General features: G+C 50.7%; 1 protein-coding gene across 1 annotated transcript in view; it reads left to right on the top strand.

The window, feature by feature from the left end:
• LOC144936975 (solute carrier family 12 member 3-like) overlaps positions 1 to 9819 on the top strand; it is a 31822-nt gene that overhangs the window by 9689 nt on the left and 12314 nt on the right. Inside the window, exons 9-15 of the mRNA XM_078864230.1 lie at positions 1113 to 1243; positions 3894 to 3978; positions 5502 to 5662; positions 6185 to 6292; positions 6849 to 6972; positions 8838 to 8939; positions 9033 to 9188. Coding sequence (XP_078720356.1) covers positions 1113 to 1243; positions 3894 to 3978; positions 5502 to 5662; positions 6185 to 6292; positions 6849 to 6972; positions 8838 to 8939; positions 9033 to 9188 — 867 coding nt within the window. The remainder of the gene's footprint in view (positions 1 to 1112; positions 1244 to 3893; positions 3979 to 5501; positions 5663 to 6184; positions 6293 to 6848; positions 6973 to 8837; positions 8940 to 9032; positions 9189 to 9819) is intronic.

The raw sequence follows: 9819 nt of genomic DNA, 5'->3' as shown, positions 1-9819 counted from the left end.
CAACATTGCACGACAGGGCCTATGTCAAATGGTCAAATTACCGGTGGCTCAATCACGAAGCGTTAGTACTGGTTAGGGGTGGAATGATTCGCCTAATAGCTGTGTATTAGGAATTAATGTTTTGCAGTCACGAAAGCTTCAAATCTAGAATTAATGTTTGGTATTTGTCGTATCCAGTGGGTTAATGTCAGCCGTGTAGTCACTCCAGGTGCTACCATTGACCACAACGTTGGCAAAATAACGAATTCCTGCATTCAGGAGCGACCCCGACTCGTTGCAGTGAATCACATCGTTCCATGTTTTTCTCTCTCTCTCTCTCCAAATGATTAACCAATATCTTCCCAGCTCTTTGTCGCAAGTCAGATGTTTCGTGTGAGCGAGCGGGTTACCGCATTGCCCAAAACAAATACAAATTGATTAGACCCATCGGTGAACACGCAAGGACACGTGGCAGCTGGGCCCTCTCGTAAATCGGTGACGCCGCCGCTAACTCCGAGACCTCGGTGAGTCCGTGGACTCGGTGAGTCCGTGGACTCGGCGAGTCCGTGGGCTCGGCAACCTCGCGACCAAAAACAAATGCAATTGGAGTTTTATTTTTGTCGAGATTCTCTGTATTCGTGACAACCACTGTTCCGTTTAGCCAGTTGGTCGCCCCGTTATCCATGGCGGTGCGTGAGCGGCAGCAGCATCAGCAGCAGCATCAGCAGCATCAGCATCAACAGCATCAGCAGCGACAACATAAGCACGCAACAACATCCTGCGTCAGCAGTTCTCCTGCTGCGATTGTCTCACCTGATGACGGTTGCTTGTGTTGCGATCGAAACGTCGTGATCTATTCATTTTCTATCTACGTGACTTTACCGAAAGAACCAAAGAATAGGGATTTCCAGGCGAACATCTTCAGGTCAGAGAGAGAAAGCTTTCTCCCCATCTTCAGGTGAGAGAGAGAAAGTTTTCTCTCTCTCTCACCTGATGCGGTTGCTTGTGTTGCGATCGAAACGTCGTGATCTATTCATTTTCTACCTACCGAAAGAACCAAAGATCACGACATCCGAATCTTTTTTCGCTGCGTGTCTCACGCCACCGCGGTTCGCCTTCTGCCCCTTCCGCAGCCGACATCTTTGCGCAGAACATTGGGCCTGCCTGGAGGGGCGAGCAGGGCACCTTCTTCGGCATGTTCTCCATCTTCTTCCCCTCGGCCACGGGGATCCTGGCGGGGGCAAACATCTCCGGCGACCTCAGGGTGAGATCCGTCTCGGCGGGAACTCCGGCGCACCGCGCTCGATACACGTGCACGGACGAACGCATGGACGCGCAAATGTACGGACGCACGGATGCATGAACGCGCAGATGCACACAAGAACGCATGGAAGCGTGAACGCACAAATGTATGGATGCACGGATGCATGAACGCGCAGATGCACACAAGAACGCATGGAAGTGTGAACACACAAATGTATGGATGCACGGATGCATGAACGCGCAGATGCACACAAGAACGCATGGAAGTGTGAACGCACAAATGTATGGATGCACGGATGCATGAACGCACAGATGCACACAAAAACGCATGAAAGCGTGGACGCACAAATGTACGGATGCACGGATGCATGAACGCGCAGATGCACACAAGAACGCATGGAAGTGTGAACGCACAAATGTACGGACGCACGGATGAATGAACGCACAGATGCACACAAGAACGCATGGAAGTGTGAACGCACAAATGTACGGACGCACGGATGCATGAACGCGCAGATGCACACAAGAACGCATGGAAGTGTGAACGCACAAATGTACGGATGCACGGATGCATGAACGCACAGATGCACACAAGAACGCATGGAAGTGTGAACGCACAAATGTACGGACGCACGGATGAATGAACGCACAGATGCACACAAGAACGCATGGAAGTGTGAACGCACAAATGTACGGACGCACGGATGAATGAACGCACAGATGCACACAAGAACGCATGGACGTGTGAACGCACAAATGTACGGACGCACGGATGAATGAACGCCAGATGCACACAAGAACGCATGAAAGCGTGGACGCACACATGTACGGACGCACGGATGCACCGACGCAGTGTCAGTTTTGTCATCGAAATTAGTGGCAACAAAATTTGGCAATTAAGGGGGGGGCGGGGCTTTTATTTTTCTTCGTCAACGATGGCTGTGACGACGACTTACGACTGCTAACCGTCGAAGAACAACTCACTGTGACGGGATGACGTTTCACTGCAGTATTCTGACTGGAGATGCAAACTGAGATAACTTAGTTACGTCGCGAGAGACACAGAAAAGAACACATTCCTGCGGAGGGAGCTGGTAGGAACGTTGGGTTGCTCGGTCAATGGCCAGGGTCAACGGCGGCGTGGTGTATTCCGCAAATATGGCCGACTGTGAGGGCGGGCACAAGCCGACGTGAGTAGGTTAAACGTTGAGTTTTCTAAGGGCACCACGGGGTGACCAGCCCCTCCTCACCCAGCCCCACCCCACCCAGGCCCACCCCACCCAACCCCACCCCTCCCACCCCCACCCCACCCAGCCTCTCCCCACCCAGCCCCACCCCTCCCATTTTTGGATGCACGACGGACGGACGGAATTGCACGCCACTCTCACACCAAGATTTTATGACCAAAGGGGTTTGAGTCGAATGTTTCACCGCTGTAGTCAACGAGTCTCGGGGATAATAAAGGCTTTTTTGGGTTAGATCGCGTAAGTATAGATGTTATCGTCGCCCTCCAACACCCGACACGGCCAATTAGTACGGGATTTGTCACGTAAACAAAACGCCAATTAGCTACTACTTCAGCCCACCGGCGTGTTGGAGAGTAAATCCACAACATTTACAATTTGAGTTGTCCCGTGACGTTTCGCTGGTAATTACATCCAGCATCATCGGGCGATTTGCCAGAATAGTGAAGCAAGCCACGTGCTTCCAGTCTCAAACAGAGATGCAGGGTGACGTCATCACTGAACCCATCAGGTGCAGAGATCAGAGGCGGAGGAGGGGGGTTATTGTAATCATATAATAGATTAGCAATCAGTTCATTAGTATGTGTTTACTCTATAAGGAATTGTAATTGTAAGATGTATTGCTTCATAATACGCTTCCAGGCCGCACTAAGCCTGTAGCTGTCAGGGCGGTTAAAATTATTGATATTTCTCTGTTTCAATGGATTCTCGAATTAGTCTTGGCCAGTAGTAATTAGTTTCACACGACACTTTCAAGTTATCAAAATTAATTGAGTGTCCTTGTTGGCAAGCATGTTCTGCAACTGCCGACAGTTGTGTTTGATTTAATATATAAATCTTGATGATGATATCAGCTACTTCTGTGAGCATATCATCACGTGTCACCTCTGAAAAAGAGCTCATAGTGGGCTTTACATGGTTAGTAAAATTGTTTAGTTCAGCAACTCAATTAAATTCACAGACTAAGACCCGAGGACAGTCCCGGATTGGCGTTGACTCGACTAAGTCTCTGACTGAAATAAATATTTCTAATTATTACTTCACATTCGCCTCCCAATTAGAATGTACACTGTTCTGCAGCTTGAAGTTGTGGCCGTGGTTGTAATTGGCAACTGGTGTTACTCCATTCTTGTCAACCCATACGCTTTAGCCGTATTCTTGCACAGGGAAATAGAATTGTTAGGTCTACACGGCGTACTGCAGTTTCAATGCGGGCAAGAAAGGGCACGGGGTGACCAATAAGGTCTGAATTTGTCTGCAATAAGGTAGGCACTGGTCAGGGTTTTACAGGTGTGTGATCGCTAACGGAACTTCACCCTAACAATCTGTATGGCTACAGAAGGTTGGGGGGGGGGGTCATCGGCGTTGACAGGTATGTGACGTTGAACCCCGATTGTGGCTTTTAAGGAGCCCAACATCGCCATCCCCAAGGGGACCATGCTGTCCATCTTCTGGACGACCATCTCCTACCTGGTCATATCCGCAACCATCGGTGAGATGCGCACACGCACACACACACGCGCGTACACCGGTGTCATTGTTCCACAGCAAGGTTAGTGTAAAAATGGAATGTGCTGGCAGGCACATGCCTTCTTATGTTACGACGTCACGGGGGGCATCTGTACACGTGACCGCTAATGCGCGTACCCCTCGTCTCCAGGTGTCTCATCTCGTTCACGTCACTTTCTTCTTCCCCACAAGCTGTTGACCGCCACGTCAACTCTCTTCACCTGTAAATGCGAGTTACTTAACGATCGGGAACGGGGCCGAACGGCGTCGTTTTGGCACCATTGGCTTCCCCACAACGTGGCACTAATTGTTTGTGTTTAGTTCGTTGTCCTTTCCCCGCACCTCCGATTAGCACGGTTGGCTACGTACGGTGCGAAAGAAGTTCAACACGCGTACGTGCAGGGTCACCGCGGTGGCGAGATGTTAACTACCTCGCCTGGTATACAGGAGGTCGTGGGTTTTGAAAAAGAGCCATACAGCTCAGTAAGCCATACTGCTCCCTCGTGTATTTCGCTTATCACATCGCTCTCAAAATTATTCGTGTGTTTTTTGTTTCTCTGATGTATCTATTTATAATATCTTATTCTTTAAATCTATATATTTTTTTTCTTGTTGTGTAAAACGTTCCGAGGCAATCTTTTGGTGTAAAGGCGCTAGAACAAAAAAAATGAACGCAGGTAGATTTACGTCCCGTTGAGCCATAAACTCAGCGGACCCTTGCGCTCAAACCCCTAGGTCGACTCAGCCTAAAATAACAACCTTGTGCGCTGCGTAAACATCGCCCACTGGGGAGACAATGGCGGCCGGGTGGACGTGGTAGGCTGGCCTTCATGGGTGCTGCTCGCTAACAGTCTGTAAAGGCTACATGGGGGATCTTTCTCTTTGTAGTGAATGCATCTGCGATCGCTGGGCACTGCTCACTGTTCTGGCCGGGGGGAGGGCGGCGCTGTTTGATGTCCAGAAGGTCGTGCACCTCGTGGAAGTTGAGCCGCAACTGGCTCAGCAGTGTGACCATGCAACAACAGGGACACGCGGGCACAGAGAGAGAGATAGAGAGACGGAGAGAGACGCGCCAACGCACAGAGGAAACGACCGTCACTTTGTGTGGTTCTAGATTTGAAGCTTTCGTGACTGCAAGGATTCATACTCTTAGGTTTTTTCGGTAAAGTCACGTAGGTAAAAAATAATAAAATTAAAAGTTAATAATGGGAATAAAATAAAATAATAAATCACGACGTTTCGGAGGCAACACAAGTCTCCGTCATCAGGTGGGACCGTCACAGCTAAAATTACTGCATCAAGCTTTCGTGACTGCAAGGATTCATACTCTGTGACGGTCCCACCTGATGACGGAGACTTGTGTTGCCTCCGAAACGTCGTGATTTATTATTTTATTTTATTCCCATTATTAACTTTACATTTTATTATTTTTTTACCTACGTGACTTTACCGAAAAAACCTAAGAGTAGTTTGCGTGGTCTCTTTTTCTTTTTGCCCCTCGCGCAGCGTCGTGCGTGATCCGCGACGCGTCGGGCAACGTGAACGACACCCTGCCGGAGGGGGTGCCCCCGGTGCCCTGCGTGGGTCTCGGCTGCGACCACGGCTGGAACTTCACGGAGTGCACCCTCGCACAGAGCTGCCCCTACGGACTCATCAACAACTACCAGGTGCGGGGGGGAGGGGTGGGGGGCCCTGACCAGCGGCCAGGTGCAGCCTGGGGCACACTCACTCTCCCACCTGCGTCGTCGCCGTTTGTATCCCATCCCGTTGGCCTTGATTGATTTGGAGTAAAACATGTAAAAGGTAAAAGGTGCATCCCTGCAATTCCCTGCACGCGCGCGTGTGTATGTGCGCTCGTCGGGAGCGGTAGTGTAGCGGGTTCGCGCGCTGCGCTACGAACCCGGCTACTCAGAGTTCAATTCCCCGCTCACGTGCCCCTTATGTGAACCAGACCCGGGCCTCCCCTAGGTCGACTCGGCCTCAAATGAGCACCTGGTGCGATGCGTCATCATCAACTACTAGGGTAGAGACAAAGGCGGCCGGGCGAGGTTCTGGCCACGCAGCCCCTTTCGTGTGCCGTGCCGGCCTTCATAGGTGCTGTTCGCCGCTAACAGCACCTGCCCCAACAGTCTGTCACACGGGGATCTTTGTTTGTGCGCGTGCGTGTGGACCCCGTGCGCGCCCCACAGACCATGGGCCTGGTGTCGGGGATCGCGCCGCTCATCACAGCCGGGATATTCGGGGCGACGCTCTCGTCCGCGCTGGCCTGCCTCGTCAGCGCTCCCAAAGTGTTCCAGGCAAGAGCAACGGGAAATGGGCGGTCGGCAGCCAACGCGCACCTGTTGATGCCCCGTGTTCCATCGGCGCATCCGAGCCGAGCCAGGGCCACGCGCGAGGCCAAGCCAACGCGCGGGTCTGGAGGCGCGGGTCGTTTTTTTAAAATCCTTTATATTAAGTTCGCTTGCTTGCTTGCTTACGACCGTGCAAATCTTTCAGCCGTTTTCTAACCCACTTCCCGTGATCCAATCGAGCTGACATTTTGCACACAGACTCGTTGTGCGTGACAATTAATGTTCGTGAAAAATTTTTTCAAAAATTTTACACTTTTTAGGACAAAAATATTATATTTAATTACCAATTGCTTAATGGTGCAATGCAATCGTCTGACCCATAGGTGGCAGCCATCTCAAGCCAGAGGACGAGAGGAATCTAGCCGCCACGCATATAAAGGATTTATAGTGAAAAACTTTGTTTTTACGAGTTATACTTGTTTCCCCTGCTGCAGAAGCTGAGCCCGTGCCGTTGGTTCATAGTTGGCAATGTCACCCTCCCCCACTCTCCCCTCACTTGCAGTGCCTGTGCAAGGATCAACTCTACCCGGGCATTGGGATATTTGGCCGTGGCTACGGCAAGAACAACGAGCCCATCCCAGGCTACATCCTCACCTTCATCATCGCCGTCGGCTTCATCCTCATCGGTGATTCCTCCTCTCCGCAGACACCGTTCGCGTTTATTTCGAAGGCTCGTCAACCGGCGTCGAAAGGGGTCACGCATTAGCACTGTCCGTCCGTCTGTCTGTCTGGTGGCAGTGCCGGATTAAGCTAGTGCGGGTCCTGTAGCCTATGATATGAAGGGGCCCTAAATAAACAAATAAAAACACAGAAATATTGAAACACGTAAATGTTTTACTTGCATAGTAAAGAAATTGTATTGTTTCATTTGCTATACAACCAGATAAGTCGTTCATAAAAGTTGAAGGCGGTATAGTACTATAGTAATAGAGCAAGTGCAGAATCGCTGAACCGGAATTGATAGCTTGAAAGCATTTAGCGCGGGGCCCTTTGAAGTGCGGGGCCCGTAGCTACATGTGTAGCTACTTTGGCTACTGGGATAATCCGGCAATGCCTGGTGGGTAACTTGAGGTCATGATAACTCTGGTAAAGATGATCCAATACAAATTAATTTTACCATGATGCGCTGTTGCTAATAGGGACTCGCCGTACAGAAAACTGGTCAAATAGATATTCTTAGGTTTTTTCGGTAAAGTCACGTAGGTAAAATTTTTTAATAAAAATTAATGAAAGTTAAATAAAAATAAAAATCACGACGTTTCGGAGGCAACACAAGCTTCCGTCTTCAGGTGGAACCGTCACAGCACGATAGCTGTGTTGCCTCCGAAACGGCGTGGTATATTTATTTATTTATTTTTCCTTTTACTTTTATTAATTTACATTTTTTACCTACGTGATTTTACCGAAAAAAACCTAAGAATATGAATCCTTGCAGTCACGAAAGCTTCAAATCTAGAATGGTCAAATAGATCCCAAAAAAAACCTGCGGGCACAAACGAGCGCTGAGAGGAATATTTGCAAATGTGCAAATGGTCGGAGGCAATGAGATTAGATTTGTGTCGCGTCACCAACTGTGTCGGAGCCCTGAACAATCCCACCTCCAGTGTGCAATGACATGTTGATGATCGAGTCATGGTGGCAATACCCCGGGCGCACGGCACAGGTGTCCCTCGCTCTACGCGGGTTCGTTCGGTTTGTGCGATTTCGCTTACTCTATTCGCCTCACATATTTCTACCCAAATGTTGCTCTACGCGGTTTTAACTCACTCTACATGCGGTCAGACGTGGGAGAAAATTGCGTGTGTGCTGTGCGTGCGTGCCGTGTGTGTGTGCTGTGTATGTGTGCTGTGTGTGCTGTGTGTGCGTGCTGTGTGTGCGTGCTGTGTGTGCGTGCTGTGTGTGTGTGCTGTGTGTGCGTGCTGTGTGTGCGTGCTGTGTGTGTGTGCTGTGTGTGTGCTGTGTGTGTGTGTGCTGTGTGTGTGTGCTGTGTGTGCGTGCGTGCTGCGTGCGCTATTTAGCAGGCAGCTGTCTTGCGCAGTTCCGCTTTGTGCACCCTTTTCTTAGAACGCATCTGCTACCGCATACTGCAGTGCAAACCTGCATTCATGAGGTTATCAGGACTGTTGATGTATGCATGTATGTTGAACTTCTTTCGCACCGTACGTAGCCAACAGTGCAAATCTGAGGTGCGGGGGAAGGACAACAAACTAAACACAAACAGCAGTTCTAAAGAAATGAGTTTTTAATCGAGATTTAAAAGTGCCATAGCTCCAGTTGCTTCCTACTATCGGAAGAGCGTTCCAGACGGCCGCAGAAGGGCATTTGAAAGCGCGCGACGCGGCGACCCGTCTTTGTTCGATGGGGCCAGCCAAAAGCCGCTGCTGCTACTGCTGTTGCTGCTGCTGCTGCTACTGCGAGGATGGCCGGAGCTCGCGTGACATTGTGTCCCGTCTCACCCTGTTCGCTGCCCGCCGGGGGGTGTCCCATACAGCCGAGCTAAACACGATCGCCCCCATCATCTCCAACTTCTTCCTGGCCTCATACGCACTCATCAACTTCTCCTGCTTCCACGCCTCCATCACCAACTCTCCCGGTGAGATGCGCAACGCAACACAAAGGTGCCGCGGGGTCACTTTGCGACGAGTGCTTGTTGCGTGCCGTGAGCGCGAGTGATTTCTGTCGCCAGGCTGGCGCCCGTCGTTCCGCTACTACAGCAAGTGGGCATCGCTGTTCGGCGCCATCATCTCCATCGTCATCATGTTCCTGCTCACCTGGTGGGCCGCGCTCATCGTCGTGGGGATTGTCATCTTCCTCCTGGCCTACGTCATCTACAAGAAGCCAGGTGAGCGGGGACCGTGGCGGCGCGGGCAATCTGCGCGCGTTTGTTTGCGTGTGTGTGCGTGCGTAGCGGGGCCAACTGTAGGAGGCACAGGTGGTGCATCGGCCATTAGTCATCTCAGTCAGTCGACCCGGGGCACCTGGGTCTGCCCCGTGGCCTCCTGTCGGTGGGAGCGTTCGACACTTCACGTGGCCTCAACGTGCACATAGCCTGGCACAAGCCACTAAGTGGCGGTGACTGAGACTATCAACGCTTCGTTTCATCACAGCCGCCTATTTATTCAGAGGTGCTTGCCTGATTTGCGGGATCTCAGCAGCGTCGGCTCATTGCTCTGACCTCTGAACCCAAACCCAGCCACCTCTCAAATACTCCCAGTTGTGTTTTCATTCCCCAGCCTTGTGGGTCTATAGACCATCACATAATCATCGAAACATCCCCAAACGAAATATTCGCAGAGTTAAAAATGAGAGAACTCACCGTACGAATGAGGAATTTAAATGAACGACGTAAGAAGATGATTCAAGCATCACTCCTTTTTTGATGGAATCGGTGCTGTTGTGATGCGCTTGGCTTGTGTTATAAGCGGTATGTTTCCATCGGGGTTAGCTGATGTGCAGTTTCCCACCGCCGCTGT

Source organism: Lampetra fluviatilis, chromosome 17 (assembly GCF_964198595.1).
Source record: "Lampetra fluviatilis chromosome 17, kcLamFluv1.1, whole genome shotgun sequence".
NCBI classification, from domain to species: Eukaryota; Metazoa; Chordata; class Hyperoartia; order Petromyzontiformes; family Petromyzontidae; genus Lampetra; species Lampetra fluviatilis.
This window is presented reverse-complemented; position numbering and strand designations above follow the sequence as displayed.